Source organism: Rhinichthys klamathensis, unplaced genomic scaffold (genome assembly GCF_029890125.1).
Source record: "Rhinichthys klamathensis goyatoka isolate OS25496 unplaced genomic scaffold, OSU_Roscu_1.1 h1tg000421l_1, whole genome shotgun sequence".
NCBI lineage: Eukaryota > Metazoa > Chordata > Actinopteri > Cypriniformes > Leuciscidae > Rhinichthys > Rhinichthys klamathensis.
In genome coordinates this window covers 187,501-212,810 of record NW_026606919.1, presented here as the reverse complement: position 1 = coordinate 212,810, position 25,310 = coordinate 187,501, and the positions used below count along the sequence as shown (strand labels likewise).

Genomic DNA, 25,310 nt, shown 5'->3' with positions numbered 1-25,310 from the left:
CCCATCATCCAATATGGCATACGTGTCTAAGGACTTGTTTCCATTACGTAGGGTCACTTCAACTACCTTCAGCAGCACTTTATTGCAATCGCTAGGATGGTCTAGGTAGAAGTTCTGCACTTGCCTCTGGTTGATGTTGCATAGGACCTGCAGATGTTTCCCATTGCATTGGTTGCAGCGTCCCTTCAGATCACACTGGTCTGCAAAGTGGTCTCGTGCACATCGCCAGCAGCGTTTCTGTCCTTTGATCCAACTAGTTCTCTGATCTTCAGTGAGCTGGAGGAAGTCATCACATTTACTGACATGATGTTCAGGGGAGTTACAGTAAGCACACACTGGACAGCGTGTGGATGTGATGTTGGGGGGAAACTGACTGGCTCTAGGAGGAGCTATCTGGACTTTAGGGGAGGTCATTTGGGAAGTCTTGCTACCATGAAGTATAGCTGTAGCTCTGAATGGGTGAAAGGGTGGTGGCCTTGGTCGGACAGGCTGAAGGGTTCTCTCCCTTCTGGGCTGGCAGCGGGTTTCCTGTTGCAACCAGGAGGAGAAATCTAGGAGGTTATAGGAAAGGGGACCTGGTTTGGTCAAACTCATGCTTCTCTTAAACTGACAAAAGTGCTCACTGGGTAGTTTTTCTAGTAGCCGCTCGACATGTGAGCCACAGGTAAGCTCGGAGAGACCTTCACGGCCCATGGACTGAAGGAGACCCACTAAGGCTTGTACTCTAAGGGAAAACTGATCTAGGCCTCTACCATCCCCTAGCCGGATAGCAGGCATCTCCATTATAGCCCGGAGCTCTCTCAGGGCAAGCTGTCTGGGTTGGCCATAACGCTCATCTAGGGCCCGAATAGCTTGAGTGTAGGGATCTTGGGCATAAACATAAGCTAAGGCAAGTCGCTTCGCCTGATCTACCTTTAAGTGATCCAGTAAGATATGATATTTATACTGCTCCGACTCTCTTGGGTCCAACAGGTTGGATAGGGCCATCTTTAACATCATATACTGACTTTCATCCTCTCTAGTAAGATCAGGGAATGAGGGACCTTCTACCTTGCTATATGACTGCAATCGGCCAGAAGGGGGAGCTAAATGGCTTGGTGGGGCTGCAGAAATAAGCTGGTGAGGTTGCACATTGCTGAGCTGGTATGCTGGCTGGGCAGAGTGGGCCATAGCTCTAGGCGAAATTTGAGGTGACAACATGTAGGCTGGGAGCAAGGGGTTATGTGAGACTGGGACTTGACAGGTGGCAAGGAAATGACTATGGTCAGAAAGATTCGTGTGCTGCCAGGGCTGAGCTAAGGGCTGAATGGCAGGGGCACGGCTTACAGGAGGTGGATAAGGAAGCTGCTGCCGAGGTGGGGAAGAAAAGGGCTTATAGTCACTTGTGGTAGCCTGGGGTGGTATTGCGGCATGCTGGGCTTGTGATGCTACCAACTGAGGGCCGAGGTTTTCAGGGGATGGTCCTGAAAGAGACCGTGGGTGGCGGCCTTCACCAAGCATACAGCGCTGGATTAGTCTACCTTGATTTCTTACTTCTTCTAGTAACTGCTGTAAGAGCTCAGTTTGAGGGTCAGGAATTGGGGCTACATGAGGGTCATGTGGGTACTCAGGGGCTAGGGCTCTCCCAAAAGAGACAGGTGAGGGAGGCTCTGTTGCTGGCTCTTCCTCTTCCTCACTGGGTAGTTGAGGTGGCTCTTCATCCTCCTCAGACTCATGCTGTGGTTGATACTGAGGTCCAACACCAAAAATGTCTGCAGAGTGAAGCGGTGGTGGCTCTGGTGTTTCAGCAGGATGTCGTGGCTGCTGACCATATTCCATGACGTAATCATCATAGCGTACAGGACGCTGGGCTTGGCGGTGAGGACGCTGAAGTAACGAAGGCAAGGAGTGACTGGACATATCCACCGATCATCAATGGGCTCTGGCTCGAAGGACCATGAAAAGGAGGTTTGAGAGGGATGTGCAGGTAGCTGGCTTGAGACCAGTGGAGGTGTCGGTAAGAACAGTCTAGTCCAGTCACTTTAATTCCACAATGCCTTTCTTTATTAGGTATGTTTGTGTAATGTGTGTGTGTATGTGTGGTTTCTAAAAGGGAAATGATATGAGATACAATTAGCTACATAATGCCACAATACAAGGCCACAATCCATTTGAATGACAATCAAACATTTGTACATTTAAACAGACAGAAAGGAACAGTCTCATAAAGTAACATACGATCAAAAGAGAAACGTATGGAACTTACATAGTTCAATAACGCACACAGGGCAGGAGACAAGGCATTTCCAGCAGCAACATACAAGGATTCCTCCATGTGGCAGGAACAAAGAGAAAGGGCTGTGCACAGGTGCTGTCTAATAAAGTCTGTGGCTGATTGGAGCTAATTAGCTGAAGGTGTGGGGAACTGCATGGGGAACTGAGTGGCAAAGAAAAAATGGGCGTGGCAACTGCAGGACAGACAGGAAACTTCCAAACAGTTACAGTTATCATCGTTATAGTTCCCGTTACAGTAATCATCGTTATAGTTACTGTTACAGTTATCATCGTTATAGTTACTGTTACAGTTATCATCGTTATAGTTACTGTTACAGTTATCATCATTATAGTTACTGTTACAGTTATCATCGTTATAGTTACCGTTACAGTTATCATCGTTATAGTTACCGTTACAGTTATCATCGTTATAGTTACTGTTACAGTTATCATCGTTATAGTTACCGTTACAGTTATCATCGTTATAGTTACTGATACAGTTATCATCGTTATAGTTACTGTTACAGTTATCATCGTTATAGCTCCCGTTACACACACACACACACACACACACACACACACACACACACACACACACACACACACACACACACGCGCACACACACACACACACACACACACACACACACACACACACACACACACACACACACACACACACACACACACACAGAGGTGCTCTGGGTGGTTGCTAAAGTGTTGCTATGTGGTTGCTTGGGTGAACAGGACGTGTGTTGTGTTTCCATGTCGTACCCGTGACTAACAGCGATCCGGTGCTGTTGGCTCGGCCTCGGTCGTTCTCTGCGAAGCACGTGTATCTGCCTTCGTCTGATTTAGTGACGTTGAGCAGCTCTAAACTCCCGTCCGGCCAGATGAAAACCCTGCATGAGAAAGGAAAGGCTTTATTTGAGCAGGACGTGACGAGAGCCAAGTCAAGTCAAGTCTCCTTTATTTATATAGTGCTTTTTACAATGCAGATTGTTACAGAGATAACAGGAAAATAATGTTAACTTAACTCAGTTAACTTCAAATTAAAGGAACTTTCAAGAACTTTCCAGGTCCAATACCCTCAAACTTAAGGACTCAATGTGGGGACATTTCAAGTGAGAGCAAGGTTACATCGTGTCACCTTCTTGCACAAAATAAATTTAAGCACTTTCAAGGACCTGTATCTGTGTGTGTTTATTATAAAAAACTTTCCTGGGCCTTGACATTTTTTTTTTATAGATTCACGAACTCTCGTTCCCAAAACGTTTTGGGACCCCTGGTGGTGAGAGATGCGTGACCTCTGACCTGCTGGAGTTGTGCAGGAGCTCGGTTCCTTTGCTCCAGGTGATGCTGGGTCTCGGAGCCGCTCTGGGTCTGCAGTCGAACACCACACGCCCGTTTCTGGCCCCCAGGAGTTTAGCTTTCACTGGGTTCCACTCGAACGACGGAGCGCCGGCTGAGAAACAACACAACACACACAGTCAATGGAGGAACATCTGCATCTGAGGCTCCAGCAGAGCCCTAAAGCTCCCGGTGACCTCTGACCCGGTCAACCAATCAGAGTTAGCTCACCGAACACGCGGAGCTCGGCGTTGGCGTAGATCACGCCGTGACGGTTCTCAGCGATACACTGATACATGCCCGAATCCTCAAACGCCAGGTCCGTGAAGCGCAACTCGTGGTTCTTGGCGTGCTGATGGAGAGAACGAAGAACAGATTCATCCGCAACACTCACACTCAACGCTTTCATTAATAAAATACCACCAACATCATATTCCTATTGCTTATCATCAGCCTCTGAGAACCAGCAATGAGAAGAAGCTCAACATTATAACAAACTTAGTTTTCAATGAAAAATTTAGAAAAAACTTACAAATCATTTTTACTGTATATATATAAACAACTTAATAATTCATTTGATTAGATAAAACCAGAAGATAAAAAACAGAAAAAATAAAAACAGTTAAATTAATAAATAATGCAGTGCAAATCCATAATTTAATGCAAATTAATTCTAATAAATAAATAAATAAAATATTAGATTTACCTGTCTTTAGTTTTTCATTTTGATGTTTTTTTTATTTAATCAAATTAATTAATCAAACATATTGTTTTATATATATATATATATAAAAAACTAAAAACAGGTAAATTAATAACTGATGCCGTACAAAACCATTATTGAATATTAATTAATTCTAATAAGTGAATAAATAAAGTATGTGTTCATTTATTAATTTTATTAAATAAAATAATAAAAACAATAATACAAAGTCATGAAATTAAAATAAAATATTACAAGTTAATATAAATACTGTGAAGACACTGATAATCTGTCAGGCATTATTATTCCGCCAGAAGTCATGTTTGATTAGCATTTTGCGAGTCGCTGGTCGCTAACACACTTCAGGTGTCTGTGTGAGAACCATCTGCTGTGCCTTATGTAACCAGGAGCATGATGGGAAGGCTCGCTCCAGACGGGAACACAGCCAGCCTTCGACCTCCACAAACACACTCATTCATTACACTGATCAACTTCAGCAGTTTACAAACGCATTTTCCTAATCTAAACGCTTTCTGACATCTGTATCGACAGCAAACTGGGAAGATCCCGAGTTCCTGAAGCTGTGAGAGCAGAGGATGACGCCAGAAAGGTTTGATTCGTGTGTTAAACCCTGAATGCAGGATCAGTCACTCGGAATGAAAGCATTTGCCAAAAGCACGACAGCTCCTGCTCACAATGATCCGAGTATAAATGCCAGACCAAAAGAACGATTCAGCCGTTCTGCATCAGCCAGTACTCTGGAGTTTCCTCAGTTCTGCTATAATAAAGCCGTACCATTCGCCCGTTCTTCAGGAAGTGCACGTGGGGTTTGGGTTTCCCGCTGGACACACAGGACATGATGTAATCGCCTCCGATGTCCCTCTCCGAGCTGCGGATCTTCTCCACCCATTCAGGAGCTCCTGAGACACACACACACACACACATACGGACACACACACACACACGGACACACAGACACACACACGGACACACAGACACACACACGGACACACAGACACACACACACACACACACACAGACAGGACCATTTGTTATGTTTTTTTGTGTGTCATTCACAGTGTTGGGGAAAGTTACTTTGAAAAGTAATGCATTACAATATTGCATTACTCCCCCAAAAAGTAACTAATTACTTGTTTTTATATAACAACAAAAAAAGTTATATTTTTGGCAAATATTAAGGCCTTTCACACCAAAAGTTAAGTGAATAAGCCTCAGGCTGAAGGAAACGCATATTTACTCCTGTACAGTAGAGGTAGAGTACAGTAGAGGTAGAGTACATTAGAGGTAGAGTACAGTAGAGTACAGTAGAGTACAGTAGAGGTAGAGTACAGTAGAGTGCAGTAGAGTACAGTAGAGTACAGTAGAGGTAGAGTACAGTAGAGTACAGTAGAGGTAGAGTACAGTAGAGGTGGAGTACAGTAGAGTACAGTAGAGTACAGTAGAGTACAGTAGAGGTAGAGTACAGTAGAGGTATAGTACAGTAGAGGTAGAGTACAGTAGAGTACAGTAGAGGTCGAGTACATTAGAGGTAGAGTACAGTAGAGTACAGTAGAGTACAGTAGAGGTAGAGTACAGTAGAGTGCAGTAGAGTACAGTAGAGTACAGTAGAGGTAGAGTACAGTAGAGTACAGTAGAGGTAGAGTACAGTAGAGGTAGAGTACATTAGAGTACAGTAGAGGTAGAGTACAGTAGAGTACATTAGAGTACAGTAGAGGTAGAGTACAGTAGAGTACAGTAGAGTACAGTACAGTAGAGTACAGTAGAGGTAGAGTACAGTAGAATACAGTAGAGGTGGAGTACAGTAGAGTACAGTAGAGTACAGTAGAGTACAGTAGAGGTAGAGTACAGTAGAGGTATAGTACAGTACAGGTAGAGTACAGTAGAGGTAGAGGACAGTACAGGTAGAGTACAGTAGAGGTAGAGGACAGTACAGGTAGAGTACAGTAGAGGTAGAGGACAGTAGAGGTAGAGTACAGTAGAGGTAGAGTACAGGTAGAGTACAGTAGAGGCAGAGTACAGTAGAGGTAGAGTACAGTACAGGTAGAGTACAGTAGAGTACAGTAGAGGTAGAGTGCAGTAGAGTACAGTAGAGGTAGAGTACAGTAGAGTACAGTAGAGTACAGTAGAGGTAGAGTACAGTAGAGGTAGAGTGCAGAGTACAGTAGAGGTAGAGTACAGTAGAGTACAGTAGAGGTAGATTACAGGTAGAGTGCAGTAGAGTGCAGTAGAGGTAGAGTACAGTAGAATACAGTAGAGGTGGAGTACAGTAGAGTACAGTAGAGGTAGAGTACAGTAGAATACAGTAGAGGTGGAGTACAGTAGAGTACAGTAGAGTACAGTAGAGTACAGTAGAGGTAGAGTACAGTAGAGGTATAGTACAGTAGAGGTAGAGGACAGTACAGGTAGAGTACAGTAGAGGTAGAGTACAGTAGAGGTAGAGGACAGTACAGGTAGAGTACAGTAGAGGTAGAGGACAGTACAGGTAGAGTACAGTAGAGGTAGAGGACAGTAGAGGTAGAGTACAGTAGAGGTAGAGTACAGGTAGAGTACAGTAGAGGCAGAGTACAGTAGAGGTAGAGTACAGTACAGGCAGAGTACAGTAGAGTACAGTAGAGGTAGAGTGCAGTAGAGTACAGTAGAGGTAGAGTACAGTAGAGTACAGTAGAGTACAGTAGAGGTAGAGTACAGTAGAGGTAGAGTGCAGAGTACAGTAGAGGTAGAGTACAGTAGAGTACAGTAGAGGTAGATTACAGGTAGAGTGCAGTAGAGTACAGTAGAGGTAGAGTACAGTAGAGTACAGGTAGAGCACAGTAGATTACAGTAGAGGTAGAGTACAGTAGAGGTAGAGTACAGTAGAGTACAGTAGAGTTAGAGTACAGGTAGAGTACAGTAGAGGTAGAGTGCAGTAGAGGTAGAGTACAGTAGAGTACAGGTAGAGCACAGTAGATTACAGTAGAGGTAGAGTACAGTAGAGGTAGAGTACAGTAGAGTACAGTAGAGTTAGAGTACAGGTAGAGTACAGTAGAGGTAGAGTGCAGTAGAGGTAGAGTACAGTAGAGGTAGAGTGCAGTAGAGGTAGAGTACAGTAGAGGTAGAGTACAGTAGAGTACAGTAGAGTTAGAGTACAGGTAGAGTACAGTACAGGTAGAGTACAGTAGAGTTAGAGTACAGTAGAGTACAGTAGAGGTAGAGTGCAGTAGAGTGCAGTAGAGGTAGAGCACAGTAGATTACAGTAGAGGTAGAGTACAGTAGATTTAGAGTACAGTAGAGTACAGTAGAGGTAGAGAACAGTAGAGTACAGTAGAGGTAGAGCACAGTAGATTACAGTAGAGGTAGAGTACAGTAGATTTAGAGTACAGTAGAGTACAGTAGAGGTAGAGTACAGTAGAGTACAGTAGAGTACAGCACACTAGATGTAGAGTACAGTAGAGTGCAGTAGAGGTAGAGTACAGTGGAGTACAGTAGAGGTAGAGTATGTTAGAGTACAGTAGAGGTAGAGTACAGTAGAGTGCAGTAGAGTACAGTAGAGTACAGTAGAGTACAGTAGAGTACAGTAGAGTACAGTAGAGGTAGAGTACAGTAGAGTACAGTAGAGGTTGAGTACAGTAGAGGTAGAGTACAGTAGAGTACAGTAGAGGTAGAGTACAGTAGAGTACAGTAGAGGTAGAGTACAGTAGAGATAGAGTACAGTAGAGCACAGTAGAGGTAGAGTACAGTAGATCACAGTAGATGTAGAGTACAGTAGAGGTAGAGTACAGTAGAGGTAAAGTACAGTACAGTAGAGTACAGTACAGTAGAGGTAGAGTACAGTAGAGTACAGTAGAAGTAGAGTACAGTAGAGGTAGAGTACAGTAGAGTACAGAAGAGGTAGAGTACGGTAGAGTGCAGTAGAGTACAGTAGAGCTAGAGTACAGCAGATCACAGTAGAAGTAGAGTACAGTAGAGGTAGAGTACAGTAGAGTGCAGTAGAGTACAGTAGAGTACAGTAGAGGTAGAGTACAGTAGAGGTAAAGTACAGTACAGTAGAGTACAGTACAGTAGAGGTAGAGTACAGTAGAGTACAGTAGAAGTAGAGTACAGTAGAGGTAGAGTACAGTAGAGTACAGAAGAGGTAGAGTACGGTAGAGTGCAGTAGAGTACAGTAGAGCTAGAGTACAGCAGATCACAGTAGAAGTAGAGTACAGTAGAGGTAGAGTACAGTAGAGTGCAGTAGAGTACAGTAGAGCTAGAGTACAGTAGATCACAGTAGATGTAGAGTACAGTAAAGGTAGAGTACAGTAGAGGTAGAGTACAGTACAGTAGAGTACAGTACAGTAGAGGTAGAGTACAGTAGAGTACAGTAGAAGTAGAGTACAGTAGAGGTAGAGTACAGTAGAGTACAGAAGAGGTAGAGTACAGTAGAGGTAGAGTACAGTAGAGTACAGTAGAAGTAGAGTACAGTAGAGTACAGTAGAGTACAGAAGAGGTAGAGTACAGTAGAGGTAGAGTACAGTAGAGTACAGTAGAGTACAGTAGAAGTATAGTACAGTAGAGTACAGTACAGTACAGTAGAGGTAGAGTACAGTAGAGTACAGTAGAGGGCGCCGCTCAAGCAAACCTTTCAGCTGCTGTTCTGGATTAAAGAACAATAGGAGACAGGAGAAGGCAGTTCAACACTCTTATATCTAAATCTAATCTAAAGCTTATTAGTATGGTTGAATTAGATCTTGAAGGTCAGCAGCAGAGAAATTGGTTAATAAAGTAAGATTAAATACATAAAGTATATTTGTGTAATTTAATATAGTTAATTATAAAAGTTTTGTGTAAAATTCTGAGATTGCATTTGACTGTTTTAATACATTTTGAGGAATACTGAATGTTTTCGTCCAAGTGTGACGAGGAAATGCATGTTCACATTTAGTCTAGAACTACAATAACCATCATGTTTACACACAACACACACCACACACACATCCTCACTTTATTTCTCTAAACATGGGGACAGGAGAGCTGTCAGTCAATAAATGTGAAAAGTACTGTGTTACTTCCCTAGTTACTTGAAAAAGTAATCTGATTACGTAACTCAAGTTACTTGTAATGAGTTTCCCCAACACTGGTCATTCACTCTGTTTCCAGAATAAACTCTTGCTCAGGAGCGTCTCAGTAGCGAGGTCATGTGACTCACCCTCCACGTGCAGGTGTGTTCTGTGCCAGTCTTTGCCTTTGGAGTTGTCGGCCTCACACTCGAACAGACCCTCGTCCTCATACTGCATATCGTAGAGATGGAGGAGTGTTCCCGCCATACTGATGTCATGACGACGGGCCGGCAGCTCGCCATCCACCTTCCTCCAGCGGATCTGAGGGATGGGGCTGAACACACACACACACACACACACACACACACACACACACACACACACGCACGCGCACGCACGCACGCACGCACACACACACACACACGCGCACACACACACACAAACACATGCGCACGCACACACACACAAAACAGCCACATTCTGTCATGACAACTCTCGGGAGATTGGCATGGTAAGGCAAGGCAAGGCAAGTTTATTTATATAGCACATTTCATACACAATGGTAATTCAAAGTGCTTTACATAGAAAAATCAAAAGAAATAAGAATAATTAAAACAGTTAAGAATAAAGAAATTAAAATAATCAAAAGAAATAAGAATAATTAAAACAGTTTAGAATAAAAAATTAAATAAAATACAGTAAAAACAGTCGGACGGACAGTGGCACAGTGCTCATTCAGTAAATGCATAGCTAAACAGATGTGTTTTGAGTCTGGATTTGAATGTGACTACTGTAGGAGCACATCTGATCTCCTCTGGAAGCTGGTTCCAGCATAATAGCTAAAAGCAGACTCGCCATGCTTAGAGTGAACCCTTGGTATTTCTAGCTGATGTGATCCTAATGATCTGAGTGATCTGTTGGGTTTATATTCAGTGAGCATCATGTCATCATGGTAATAGAGATTGACAATGTTAATGTATTTGGTCTTGGTGGAATAGCTCTGCTGCAGTGCAAGTACATTCACAGACATTGATGTGAATGAACCCCGTAGCAGATCTACACAGGTGGAGCTGGGGAAGGGGGAGGGTTTCTGAAAGTGTGCTGCAGACGTAACAGCAAACAATGCCAAGAATTTGAATGTTTGAGCAGCAAGCTCATTGGTCGCTGATGCAACAGCAACCAATCAGCTGTGCTAAATAGATAACGACATGATTGCTACCAATCAGTAAAAGACCTATCAGCATGCAGCATTCAGAGTTTCATGCCAGAACTTTGTAATTGTGTCAATCAGCTATAGATGAAGAAACGGCTGCAAGAGGATGAAAACACACGCAGGACGTTTGAACAACTCTCTGAACGTTAAAAACATCCAGCTTTCGAAAGGTTTTAAACATGTTTCTTCTTGGTTATGTGAACATAAAAGGAAAACTGCATTTCATCATTCTTCAATCATTATGGGAATGTTACATTTGAATGTTCTCTGAACGTTCTGAAACAAGGAGTTACATTTTTGAAAAAACGTTTCATGAATGACATATAAATGTTAAAGGCCAGATAATTTTGAATGAACGTTATATTAATGTTCCTAGAAGAACGTTTGTTTGTAACGTTGAGAGAACCTTGCCAGAACGTTCCCTGTTCGCTGTGGATTCAGAATGCAAATATTACAGTGATGTCACTGATAGGATGTTCAGTATTCAAAATAACATCAGTGTCGCTCGATGGGAGATTTCCTCCATCTGAACTTCAAGAAGTTTATAAAGAGCAGTTCTAATGCGGAAAAGATCTACAAAATGCAGTTTGAATGGAAAATGATTAAAAACTGAAATATTTGCAGAAAATTGTGCTGAATAATGAAGCATTTAAGAGAAATGATTGAGGCGGTGCTTTTGCAAACAGCAGAAATCATGTGGTTGGCTTATTTTCTTACTTTCCCAGCGCGAAGCACTCGAGCGTGACGTTCTGCCCCGTCAGCGCGAAGATGTCTGGAGATTTGACTTTGATGTCAGCGGGATATTTCCTCAGAGTACCTGATGGAGAGCAGATACGAGACACGTGAATGGCGAGACTCTCTCAGTAGAGCTCCTGATCTGAGACTCAGAACACACTCATGATGTTGTGACAGTCACGGACGTCTGTAATATCACACACACACACGCAAGACGGCGCAGGAGAACTGGGGACGAAATTAACTTACAGACGATCACCAGCTGATTTATTACATTCAGAAATTAAAAGTCTTTTATTGCAATTTTAATTATGTACTAATTTGCATGCATTTCCATAAAATTTACCTGAACATTGGATAAAGCCCGGTTCAAAATTCCTGTTTGATTTTGTTGACATATTAGAGTTAAAAGTTTTTATAGAGGGGATTTTGGATTTCTCTCTTTAAAACTTCATAAATTAAAAAATACTGTCAACAGATGGGAAAAAAAAATACATTTTTACCTCGTTTTTAAGAATAAAATGTTATATAAATCAAGGCAAATGATATATGAACAAACCCCTCAGTAAAAACCTTCAGAATATAGATATGAATAAAACTGTAAATTTTGAAGTATGTAAGTGCTGCTGAAGTGGAGGAAAAACTCATTTTGTGAAAACAACCTTTAAAGATATGTATTAAAATCTACCGACGCAAATAGATAAAGTGAATAAAATAGACACTTAAATGTGTTTTGGATGTTTTTTTCCCACTAGTCTGAAAGAAGAAATGATATAGAAGCAAAGTAGAATTGACATGAAATATATGTCTTAAATATATATATATATACACTGTATTGATTGCACTGAGACATACTGTAATGTTCAGAGCTCAAATTTCCTCTCCAGTTCAAAACAACATTTATTGAAACTAAACAGCAGAAAGGACTCATTTTTCTGATATCACACAGAAGAACATCAACTATTGAGTGATCAGAAACTCTGAACAAACACGCGTGTGAAAGCTTGAGCTGTTCATCTGCTCATATTATGACAGATATGATTTTTTTAAGCAGATTATTTGAGCATGAACAGACCTAAAATAAGAACCAGCTCACTTCAGAAACCACAGACGGTGTGTTTTCTTTCAGATCTTCTGTCAGTTTTAACACTATCGAGTGGTTTCTGCATCAGAGGATCTAACATGAAGTAATGTAAAAATAGCATTAGTAAAGGCAGTAATATTTCTGCAAGCGCATGTGTTTCCAGCATGACCTGCGAAGGACTCACGCTCTGAAATTCTGGAATTGAATACTTGAGGTCAGGAATCGGATACTTGTTATAAAATTTAAATTTCGATTCCTCTTATCGATTCCTTTGTGAGCATTTCAATATAACTTTAACGTTGTTTTTCTATGGTGTTTTTAAACCACAGGCACACGTTCAAATGTAAGTGTTATTTAGCCTGTTGATTTTTGTTCATGATATTCAGCTACAATTAAATGTTTTGCAATAAGGGTTAGGGTTAGGGTTAGGTGATTTAGAAGGGTTGTTTTTTACCTTATTGGAATGGAAATAAGGAATCGATAACAATCGGAATCGTTAAAATTCAAACGATACCCCACCCTGAGGACAGTGATATTTCTGCAAGCGCTTGTGTTTCCAGCATGAACTGGGAGACTCACGCTCGGCGATGGGCACCAGTGGGATGAACTTGCTGAAGACGCTCTTGGCGATGGACGGGCTGGAGACGAAACAGGAGTAGTTCCCGCTGTCCGGCGCTCGGACCGTGGAGATGTAGAGGTTCCCGGTGGACTGAGACACGAACCGACGCTTGTCCTGAGGAATGAAATCCGGAAACTCATTCAGAATCCAGCGGAAGGACAGGTCCTCTGCAGAGACAGGAAGTGACATCACACGCGTGTTACTAATGTGTCCGTCAAACGCATCGATGACTGCAGATCGAAACAAATCTTTTCTATATCTCCTATTCTAAAAATATGTAAACTGATTAAGATAAAAGAATGTCTTGTGAAAACGTGTGTGTGAAGAAATAGAAAGATCTGTAAACTTCTGTTTGATGTTAAATGTCTTTGTATGTTGTATGAAAGTACAAAAAGGTTGCCATGGTAACTCTCTAAATTACTGGCAATATATATGGATTAACCCCCCCCCCCCCAATTAATTTTTTTGAATTTTATTTATGTTATTATTATGTTGTTTACGATATGCTGCTTGGTCTTACTGTTAAGGTGTTTAACAACAATAATATGTTAATGCCTGTTTGTTATTTGAAATGATTTAATAAAGTAAAAAAAAAAAAAAAGAGAGAGAAAAAAAAGGTTGCTATGGTAACCTGGGAAGTGTGGGGGCGGGTCACACAGAAGCACCGCCCCCTGCCCCTCCCTCACAGAGACCGCCTCCCTCTCGTCAGTGGAGAACATGTCCAAGTCTGAAACAACACAACAGAGTTTAATTAACTCCACACATCACTTTCACAGACAACAGCAGTAAAACTGCACAGAACACACTTTTGAGTCATAATTCAGCAGAAAGAGCACAAGAGTCTCTGAAGTCTGACAGCGGAAATTAATATCCGTCAAGCGCTGAACAATAACGGCTCTGTGTGTGTGTGTGTGTGTGTGTAAGAGAGTGTATGTGTGTGTGAGAGAGTGTATGTGTGTGTGTGTGTGAGTGAGTGAGTGTGTGTGAGTCAAGCGGACGTTGCTCTCTAATAGAGCTGTTGTGTAAGAGACTCACAGCCGAACTGAACCGACGCCCTCTGGCTGACCACCGTCCCGAACTCATTGCTGGACACACACGTATAGTTCCCAGCATGCTTGCTCTTGTCCGGGAAACTGATGACCAGGTTTCCGTCCATCAGGCTGTAGTGATCGTCAATGACGATATCAGTGTTGTTCAGTCTCCACCTGAGAACAAACACACACACTCACGATCAGAAACACACAACTGACGCATCAGGAGTTATATCATGAATCAATCGAAATAATGCTAATGTTCAATGATACTACAGATTCAGAGGAATCAAACCAAATCAGAGCAGCAAATGATTTTACAATATCAAAGATGGAAAATAGTTTTCAACATTAATAATTAGCATTTAATTCATGTGTAATTATTATTGATCCCAATAAAAAATGATATATATATATCCACTACCACATTCATTCATTAGTGTAGTATATATCTTTGGACATGGTAAGTAGTAATGTTTGCAAGCATGTAAAGCATGGTAAAGCATGTAAAGCGTGGTAAAGCATGTAAAGTGTGGTAATGCATGTAAAGTGTGGTAAAGCATGTAAAGTGTGGTAAAGCATGTAAAGTGTGGTAAAGCATGTAAAGTGTGGTAAAGCATGTAAAGTGTGGTAAAGCATGTAAAGTGTGGTAAAGCGTGTAAAGTGTGGTAAAGCATGTAAAGCATGGTAAAGCATGTAAAGTGTGGTAAAGCATGTAAAGTGTGGTAAAGCATGTAAAGTGTGGTAAAGCGTGTAAAGTGTGGTAAAGCATGTAAAGCATGGTAAAGCATGTAAAGTGTGGTAAAGCATGTAAAGTGTGGTAAAGCATGTAAAGCGTGGTAAAGCATGTAAAGCATGTAAAGTGTGGTTAAGCATGTAAAGTGTGGTAAAGCATGTAAAGCATGGTAAAGCATGTAAAGTGTGGTAAAGCATGTAAAGTGTGGTAAAGCATGTAAAGTGTGGTAAAGCATGTAAAGCGTGGTAAAGCATGTAAAGCATGTAAAGTGTGGTAATGCATGTAAAGTATGTAAAGCATGTAAAGTGTGGTAAAGCATGTAAAGCGTGGTAAAGCATGTAAAGTGTGGTAAAGCATGTAAAGTGTGGTAAAGCATGTAAAGTGTGGTAATGCATGTAAAGTGTGGTAAAGCATGTAAAGTATGTAAAGCATGTAAAGTGTGGTAAAGCATGTAAAGTGTGGTAAAGCATGTAAAGCGTGGTAAAGCATGTAAAGCGTGGTAAAGCATGTAAAGTGTGGTAAAGCATGTAAAGCATGTAAAGCGTGGTAAAGCATGTAAAGCATGGTAAAGCATGTAAAGCATGTAAAGTGTGGTAAAGCATGTAAAGTGTGGTAAAGCATGTAAAGTGTGGTAAAGCATGTAAAGCGTGGTAAAGCATGTAAAGTGTGGTAAAGCATGTAAAGTGTGGTAAAGCATGGTAAAGCATGTAAAGTGTGGTAAAGCATGTAAAGCATGTAAAGCGTGGTAAAGCATGTAAAGCATGGTAAAGCATGTAAAGTGTGGTAAAGCATGTAAAGTGTGGTAAAGTGTGGTAATGCATGTAAAGTGTGGTAAAGCATGTAAAGTGTGGTAAAGTGTGGTAAAGTGTGGTAAAGCATGTAAAGCATGTAAAGCATGTAAAGTGTGGTAAAGCATGTAAAGCGTGTAAAGTGTGGTAAAGCGTGTAAAGCGTGTAAAGCGTGGTAAAGCGTGTAAAGCATGTAAAGTGTGGAAAAGCGTGTAAAGCGTGTAAAGTGTGGTAAAGCGTGTAAAGCGTGTAAAGTGTGGTAAAGCTTGTAAAGCGTGTAAAGCGTGTAAAGTGTGGTAAAGCGTGTAAAGCGTGTAAAGTGTGGTAAAGCTTGTAAAGCGTGTAAAGCGTGTAAAGTGTGGTAAAGCGTGTAAAGCGTGGTAAAGCATGTAAAGCATGTAAAGTGTGGTAAAGCATGTAAAGCGTGTAAAGTGTGGTAAAGCGTGTAAAGCGTGTAAAGCATGTAAAGTGTGGTAAAGCATGTAAAGCGTGTAAAGTGTGGTAAAGCATGTAAAGCGTGTAAAGTGTGGTAAAGCGTGTAAAGCGTGTAAAGCGTGGTAAAGCATGTAAAGCATGTAAAGTGTGGTAAAGCATGTAAAGCGTGTAAAGTGTGGTAAAGCGTGTAAAGCGTGTAAAGCGTGTAAAGCATGTAAAGCATGGTAAAGCATGTAAAGCGTGTAAAGCGTGTAAAGTGTGGTAAAGCGTGTAAAGCGTGTAAAGCGTGGTAAAGCGTGTAAAGCATGTAAAGTGTGGTAAAGCATGTAAAGCGTGGTAAAGCGTGGTAAAGCGTGTAAAGTGTGGTAAAGCATGTAAAGCGTGTAAAGTGTGGTAAAGCATGTAAAGCGTGGTAAAGCGTGTAAAGCGTGTAAAGCGTGGTAAAGCGTGTAAAGCATGTAAAGTGTGGTAAAGCATGTAAAGCGTGGTAAAGCGTGGTAAAGCATGTAAAGTGTGGTAAAGCATGTAAAGCGTGTAAAGTGTGGTAAAGCGTGTAAAGCGTGTAAAGCGTGGTAAAGCATGTAAAGCATGTAAAGTGTGGTAAAGCATGTAAAGCGTGTAAAGTGTGGTAAAGCGTGTAAAGCGTGTAAAGCGTGGTAAAGCATGTAAAGCATGTAAAGTGTGGTAAAGCATGTAAAGCGTGGTAAAGCGTGGTAAAGCATGTAAAGTGTGGTAAAGTGTGTAAAGTGTGGTAAAGTATGTAAAGTGTGGTAAAGCGTGTAAAGTGTGGTAAAGCGTGTAAAGTGTGGTAAAGTATGTAAAGTGTGGTAAAGCGTGTAAAGTGTGGTAAAGCGTGTAAAGTGTGGTAAAGCATGTAAAGCGTGGTAAAGCGTGTAAAGTGTGGTAAAGCATGTAAAGCATGTAAAGCGTGGTAAAGCGTGTAAAGTGTGGTAAAGCGTGTAAAGCATGTAAAGTGTGGTAAACCGTGTAAAGTGTGGTAAAGCGTGTAAAGTGTGGTAAAGCATGTAAAGCGTGGTAAAGCGTGTAAAGTGTGGTAAAGCATGTAAAGCATGTAAAGCGTGGTAAAGCGTGTAAAGCGTGTAAAGCATGTAAAGCGTGGTAAAGCGTGGTAAAGCCACAAGTGAGACCTGTATGTGGCGGGAGGGTTGGCTCGTGTCCTGCAGCTCATGCTGATCTTGTCCTCCGGAGACTCTTCCGGGTAAATGGTGTCGACGGGCTGTTCCTCAAACACCGGCCCGAATCCTGACGACTCGTCTGAGACAGCAGGACACACACCGTCACACTCAAAGATGATGGAGAGAGCTCAGAGGAACATAACAAATAGTGCTGTCAAACCGATTAATCGTGTTTAAACACATATACCATACAAATATGTAAATATATTTTATATATATATGTGTGTGTGTGTATATATACTGTATATACACATACATAATCTTATATGTCAGATGCAGTTAATTGCGATTAATCGATTTGACAGCACTAAAAATAAATAAATGTATAAAACATTACAGATCTGTCAAAGGGATGAAATTGTGGAGAATGTGCGGTTTACTTTTTAAATAAAAAAAGCTTAAAAGTTCGGTGATAAACACATAAAACTCAAACTCAATCAGTTGTGTGTGAAATGCTTGAAACAGTGGCACTACCTTACGAAAGGTGTCAATCTCTCAAGACGTTTGCACATAATCGAAAATTAGTCTGAAGTAATTGTTTTGTTTTTGTGTAGATTTTGGTTTGGTAAACTAAGTTAAGGATTCAGCATACACCTTTTCCAGTTAATATGTAAAATTATGTATAATTATTATGGAATTGTGTATGAAGACCAAAATAAAATCTTGATGATGGTGATGATGATGAAGAAGTCCTTTGAAAAAACTAAGCATGTATAATCATTTTCACAACACATGAACAGGTCATTTAAAAAAGGACATAATTAAACATTATAAATATAAACACATGACATACTGTATGTCTGAGGGAAATTTGATTTGACTGGATCAGGAAGAGTTGATTGATTATATTAGTTCATATTATTTTCTTACGGTAACATCAGAAGAAAAGTAGAAAGTAAAACATTATGAAGATGACTCTCTGAACGTGCACTGATAAATTATGCATAATAAGAGCATAATAATGTGCATCAAGAGATTAAAGAGAGTCCATCTTGAACCCATGTCAGAGGCCGGTCAGTCATTTCCTGTTCCATTAGTGCATGCTGGGATATCTGAGACACAACGAGTCTGACGCCACTGCGATTAATGAGGAATAGTGCATAAGAACTCATGAACAGTTTTTTCGCTGTTGATTACTTTCAAATGAAGTTGAACTACTGCTTCAACTAAAGCATTTACCATCGATTAACAACCTCGCAGCTCACAGTAGGGCTGACTTTAAAAATCAATGGAGTTTCCACTTCCGGAAGCGACTCTCATTCGTCATGTGCATATTTTGAGTGCTTGACGTTAATTGCCTTATTTAAGTCACTTTAGAATGTTGATCGCAGAACATTGGAGATGATAAAAACATGACTAATGTTCTGGAAACTGCTTGGGAGTGATTCAGTGAGAGTATCCGGACAGATGGAGCGACTGAAACTCCTCTGATGTTAGTTTCAGGAATCTGCTGGCGTCTCGCTAATCAGATATGAATTATTCACGAGCGGGGAGTGTAATCTTCAGGCGTCAGACGGGTCGTTACTGTTGACTGATCCAAACACATGCGTAAAACAGCCTTGGTTATCTTACAGAAGCGTCTAAAACAACCACGTATGTGACCAAACAAACACGAATGTGGTAATGAGGCCAGACTCATCATAGTATTATACTAAACAATTTAAAAAAGTATTTATACATACACACACACCTCCATAAATATATATATATATACACACTCACCTAAAGGATTATTAGGAACACCATACTAATACTGTGTTTGACCCCCTTTCGCCGTCAGAACTGCCTTAATTCTACGTGGCATTGATTCAACAAGGTGCTGAAAGCATTCTTTAGAAATGTTGGCCCATATTGATAGGATAGCATCTTGCAGTTGATGGAGATTTGTGGGATGCACATCCAGGGCACGAAGCTCCCGTTCCACCACATCCCAAAGATGCTCTATTGGGTTGAGATCTGGTGACTGTGGGGGCCATTTTAGTACAGTGAACTCATTGTCATGTTCAAGAAACCAATTTGAAATGATTCAAGCTTTGTGACATGGTGCATTATCCTGCTGGAAGTAGCCATCAGAGGATGGGGACATGGTGGCCATAAAGGGATGGACATGGTCAGAAACAATGCTCAGGTAGGCCGTGGCATTTAAATGATGCCCAATTGGCACTAAGGGGCCTAAAGTGTGCCAAGAAAACATCCCCCACACCATTACACCACCACCACCAGCCTGCACAGTGGTAACAAGGCATGATGGATCCATGTTCTCATTCTGTTTACGCCAAATTCTGACTCTACCATCTGAATGTCTCAACAGAAATCCAGACTCATCAGACCAGGCAACATTTTTCCAGTCTTCAACTGTCCAATTTTGGTGAGCTCTTGCAAATTGTAGCCTCTTTTTCCTATTTGTAGTGGAGATGAGTGGTACCCGGTGGGGTCTTCTGCTGTTGTAGCCCATCCGCCTCAAGGTTGTGCGTGTTGTGGCTTCACAAATGCTTTGCTGCATACCTCGGTTGTAACGAGTGGTTATTTCAGTCACTGTTGCCCTTCTATCAGCTTGAATCAGTCGGCCCATTCTCCTCTGACCTCTAGCATCAACAAGGCATTTTCGCCCACAGGACTGCCGCATACTGGATGTTTTTCCCTTTTCACACCATTCTTTGTAAACCCTAGAAATGGTTGTGCGTGAAAATCCCAGTAACTGAGCAGATTGTGAAATACTCAGACCGGCCCGTCTGGCACCAACAACCATGCCACGCTCAAAATTGCTTAAATCACCTTTCTTTCCCAATCTGACATTCAGTTTGGAGTTCAGGAGATTGTCTTGACCAGGACCACACCCCTAAATGCATTGAAGCAACTGCCATGTGATTGGTTGATTAGATAATTGCATTAATGAGAAATTGAACAGGTGTTCCTAATAATCCTTTAGGTGAGTGTATATACACACACACTCAAAAAACAACTTATGCAAATAAAAATTAATTCAAAATATTACCTATACTACGGTATCAGTGATATTAAAGCATTAGAGCGGTTTGATTGGCGCGCCGCAGCTCTGTGTGTTCTGTAAGCCGCACGCAGTCACGCGGATGAAACACACACGGATCAAAGTCTCTCCAGGATCACTAAACGTCTGGAGAGCTCGCGGGCTCCCGAGGCTCTGATGGTGAACGGGTGCATGCGGTCAGGCCCGGGAAACGCAAGAGAAAGCCGAGGAGACGCACTGTCATCTGTTTAATCTCCTGCTCCCCCACAATGCCCTGCTTCTTCATTAGCGAATCACTGTATTGTCTGTGAGATCTTCCCTGAACACAGAGCAGATTCTGTTCCCGATGTCCTATCGTCTCACAGCGTCTCCTAACCAGCGCACAATAGGTTTCCAGCAACCAGCAGTTTGTCGAAACATAATAAGTAATGTGATGGATATCATATTTTGGGATGATGTCAACTTATATAAACCTCAGTAAATCACAGTGGAAACAAGTTCTTTAAGACGGACGGTTGAACTCACCTCCAAAGACTCCTGGGAAATCGGCACACACCGAGCAAACTGAAACAGCAAACACCATCAGAAACATGCAATCTTTACTTGTTCGGTGAGTTTTATTTTTTTAAACCAATCAGACTCAAAAACATCCCAGAATTATTAAGTGCATCTCTTTAATTCTACCTATGAGACGCATTTATACAGTAAAATACATGAGAAATGACAATCATATATCTTTAAGAGTAACTGAAGTGTCCAGATTATCCTGGATTATAGCAAAATCATAATCATTCATAAGTTAGTCAATATTGAGGTCAAGATCATGCACTGACTTTTAGAAACATGCATTTATTGAACTTCATAAAACTGTTTAACAGGGGATTTCACTGAATTTTTTAGATGTAATTCAACAGAAAAACAAATTAAAATAAAAGGTCAAATAAATACAATGAAGAATCCCAGCACAATAATCATTTTATCTCCATTATCTTGTTTTCGTTATCTTTGGAAGACTGAATCCTAATTGAGCATTAAGTCTGATTAAGCATGCGTCTTGGTGCAGATCCTCTCTGTGTCTCTTTATAAAGCAGCGACCGCTGATGTGTGTGTGAGATAGCGGCTGATCGGAGCGCTGATGTCCTCTGATCACTGACCGTCTGCAGTAATACAGGACACAGATCTGCTTCAGCAGGTTTCAGTGGTATACTCACAGCGAGAGGAGGGTTATAGTATAGTATACTCTCAGCGAGAGTAAGGTTATAGTAGTGTATACTCACAGCGAGAGGAGGGTTATAATAGTGTATACTCACAGCGAGAGTAAGGTTATAGTAGTGTATACTCTCAGCGAGAGTAAGGTTATAGTAGTGTATACTCACAGCGAGAGGAGGGTTATAATAGTGTATACTCACAGCGAGAGGAGGGTTATAGTAGTGTATACTCACAGCAAGAGTAAGGTTATAGTAGTGTATACTCACAGCGAGAGTAAGGTTATAGTAGTGTATACTCTCAGCGAGAGTAAGGTTATAGTAGTGTATACTCACAGCGAGAGGAGGGTTATAGTAGTGTATACTCACAGCGAGAGGAGGGTTATAGTAGTGTATACTCACAGCGAGAGTAAGGTTATAGTAGTGTATACTCACAGCGAGAGTAAGGTTATAGTAGTGTATACTCACACCGAGAGTAAGGTTATAGTAGTGTATACTCACAGCGAGAGTAAGGTTATAGTAATGTCGTATACTCACAGCGAGAGTAAGGTTATAGTAGTGTATACTCACAGCGAGAGTAAGGTTATAGTAGTGTATACTCTCAGCGAGAGTAAGGTTATAGTAGTGTATACTCACAGCGAGAGGAGGGTTATAGTAGTGTATACTCACAGCGAGAGTAAGGTTATAGTATTGTATACTCACAGTGAGAGTAAGGTTATAGTATAGTATACTCACAGCGAGAGTAAGGTTATAGTAGTGTATACTCACAGCGAGAGGAGGGTTATAGTAGTGTATACTCACAGCGAGAGGAGGGTTATAGTAGTGTATACTCACACCGAGAGTAAGGTTATAGTAATGTCGTATACTCACAGCGAGAGTAAGGTTATAGTATAGTATCTCTCAGCGAGAGTAAGGTTATAGTAGTGTATACTCACAGCGAGAGGAGGGTTATAGTATAGTATACTCACAGCGAGAGTAAGGTTATAGTATAGTATACTCACAGCGAGAGTAAGGTTATAGTAGTGTATACTAACAGCGAGAGTAAGGTTATAGTAATGTCGTATACTCACAGCGAGAGTAAGGTTATAGTAATGTCATATACTCACAGCGAGAGTAAGGTTATAGTAATGTCGTATACTCACAGCGAGAGTAAGGTTATAGTATAGTATACTCTCAGCGAGAGTAAGGTTATAGTATAGTATACTCACAGCGAGAGTAAGGTTATAGTATAGTATACTCACAGCGAGAGTAAGGTTATAGTAGTGTATACTCACAGCGAGAGTAAGGTTATAGTAGTGTATACTCACAGCGAGAGTAAGGTAATAGTAATGTCGTATACTCACAGCGAGAGTAAGGTTATAGTAGTGTATACTCACAGCGAGAGTAAGGTTATAGTAGTGTATACTCACAGCGAGAGTAAGGTAATAGTAGTGTATACTCACAGTGAGAGTAAGGTTATAGTAGTGTATACTCACAGCGAGAGGAGGGTTATAGTAGTGTATACTCACAGCGAGAGTAAGGTTATAGTAGTGTATACTCACAGTGAGAGTAAGGTTATAGTAGTGTATACTCACAGCGAGAGGAGGGTTATAGTAGTGTATACTCACAGCGAGAGTAAGGTTATAGTAGTGTATACTCACAGCGAGAGTAAGGTTATAGTAGTGTATACTCACAGCGAGAGTAAGGTAATAGTAATGTCGTATACTCACAGCGAGAGTAAGGTTATAGTAGTGTATACTCACAGCGAGAGTAAGGTTATAGTAATGTCGTATACTCACAGCGATAGTAAGGTTATAGTATAGTATACTCACAGCGAGAGTAAGGTTATAGTATAGTATACTCTCAGTGAGAGTAAGGTTATAGTAGTGTATACTCACAGCGAGAGGAGGGTTATAGTATAGTATACTCTCACCGAGAGTAAGGTTATATATCTCTTTGTTGTTGTTTGTTGTTTTGCACTTTGTTTCCTTGAACCATTGTGAAATAAGACGTTTTCTTGTATAGAATTTTTTTTTGGGGGGGGGGGCGCTTATAAGCTCTTTTGCTTCAGCTCTCTCCTTTTGAGCAGAATGGTTACTGCTCAAATAAATAAATAAATAAATAGTAGTGTATACTCACAGCGAGAGTAAGGTTATAGTAGTGTATACTCACACCGAGAGTAAGGTTATAGTATAGTATACTCTCAGCGAGAGTAAGGTTATAGTATAGTATACTCACAGCGAGAGTACGGTTATAGTAATGTCGTATACTCACAGTGAGAGTAAGGTTATAGTAGTGTATACTCACAGCGAGAGTAAGGTTATAGTAGTGTATACTCACAGCGAGAGTAAGGTTATAGTAATGTCGTATACTCACAGCGAGAGTAAGGTTATAGTAGTGTATCCTCACACCGAGAGTAAGGTTATAGTAGTGTATACTCACAGCGAGAGTAAGGTTATAGTAGTGTATACTCACAGCGAGAGGAGGGTTATAGTAGTGTATACTCACAGCGAGAGGAGGGTTATAGTAGTGTATACTCACACCGAGAGTAAGGTTATAGTAGTGTATACTCACACCGAGAGTAAGGTTATAGTAGTGTATACTCACAGCGAGAGTAAGGTTATAGTAGTGTATACTCACACCGAGAGTAAGGTTATAGTAGTGTATACTCACAGCGAGAGGAGGGTTATAGTAGTGTATACTCACACCGAGAGTAAGGTTATAGTAGTGTATACTCACACCGAGAGTAAGGTTATAGTAGTGTATACTCACAGAGAGAGTAAGGTTATAGTAGTGTATACTCACACCGAGAGTAAGGTTATAGTAGTGTATACTCACACCGAGAGTAAGGTTATAGTAGTGTATACTCACACCGAGAGTAAGGTTATAGTAGTGTATACTCACACCGAGAGTAAGGTTATAGTAGTGTATACTTACACCGAGAGTAAGGTTATAGTAGTGTATACTCACAGCGAGAGGAGGGTTATAGTATAGTATACTCACAGCGAGAGTAAGGTTATAGTAGTGTATACTCACAGCGAGAGTAAGGTTATAGTAGTGTATACTCACAGCGAGAGTAAGGTTATAGTAGTGTATACTCACAGCGAGAGTAAGGTTATAGTAGTGTATACTCACAGCGAGAGGAGGGTTATAGTAGTGTATACTCACACCGAGAGTAAGGTTATAGTAGTGTATACTCACAGCGAGAGGAGGGTTATAGTAGTGTATACTCACAGCGAGAGGAGGGTTATAGTAGTGTATACTCACACCGAGAGTAATGTTATAGTATAGTATACTCACAGCGAGAGTAAGGTTATAGTATAGTATACTCACAGAGAGAGTAAGGTTATAGTATAGTATACTCACAGCGAGAGTAAGGTTATAGTATAGTATACTCACACCGAGAGTAAGGTTATAGTATAGTATACTCACAGCGAGAGTAAGGTTATAGTATAGTATACTCACACCGAGAGTAAGGTTATAGTAGTGTATACTCACAGCGAGAGTAAGGTTATAGTAGTGTATACTCACAGCGAGAGGAGGGTTATAGTAGTGTATACTCACACCGAGAGTAAGGTTATAGTAGTGTATACTCTCAGCGAGAGTAAGGTTATAGTAGTGTATACTCTCAGTGAGAGTAAGGTTATAGTAGTGTATACTCACAGCGAGAGGAGGGTTATAGTAGTGTATACTCACACCGAGAGTAAGGTTATAGTAGTGTATACTCACACCGAGAGTAAGGTTATAGTAGTGTATACTCACAGCGAGAGGAGGGTTATAGTAGTGTATACTCACAGCGAGAGGAGGGTTATAGTAGTGTATACTCACACCGAGAGTAAGGTTATAGTAGTGTATACTCTCAGTGAGAGTAAGGTTATAGTAGTGTATACTCACAGCGAGAGGAGGGTTATAGTAGTGTATACTCACACCGAGAGTAAGGTTATAGTAGTGTATACTCACA

The 25,310-nt window shown here is 41.1% G+C and overlaps 2 protein-coding genes across 12 annotated transcripts in view; both read right to left on the bottom strand.

The window, feature by feature from the left end:
• Positions 1 to 25,310, bottom strand: part of nrcamb (neuronal cell adhesion molecule b) — a 264,169-nt gene that overhangs the window by 93,561 nt on the left and 145,298 nt on the right. The window lies entirely within an intron of this gene.
• Positions 1 to 25,310, bottom strand: part of cntn1a (contactin 1a) — a 70,679-nt gene that overhangs the window by 17,774 nt on the left and 27,595 nt on the right. Inside the window, exons 3-13 of the mRNA XM_056235389.1 lie at positions 20,691 to 20,729; positions 17,132 to 17,258; positions 14,029 to 14,198; positions 13,625 to 13,720; positions 12,954 to 13,160; positions 11,273 to 11,372; positions 9,492 to 9,676; positions 5,102 to 5,226; positions 3,835 to 3,955; positions 3,568 to 3,718; positions 3,028 to 3,155 (exon numbers count right to left, since the gene is read on the bottom strand). Coding sequence (XP_056091364.1) covers positions 3,028 to 3,155; positions 3,568 to 3,718; positions 3,835 to 3,955; positions 5,102 to 5,226; positions 9,492 to 9,676; positions 11,273 to 11,372; positions 12,954 to 13,160; positions 13,625 to 13,720; positions 14,029 to 14,198; positions 17,132 to 17,258; positions 20,691 to 20,729 — 1,449 coding nt within the window. The remainder of the gene's footprint in view (positions 1 to 3,027; positions 3,156 to 3,567; positions 3,719 to 3,834; positions 3,956 to 5,101; positions 5,227 to 9,491; positions 9,677 to 11,272; positions 11,373 to 12,953; positions 13,161 to 13,624; positions 13,721 to 14,028; positions 14,199 to 17,131; positions 17,259 to 20,690; positions 20,730 to 25,310) is intronic.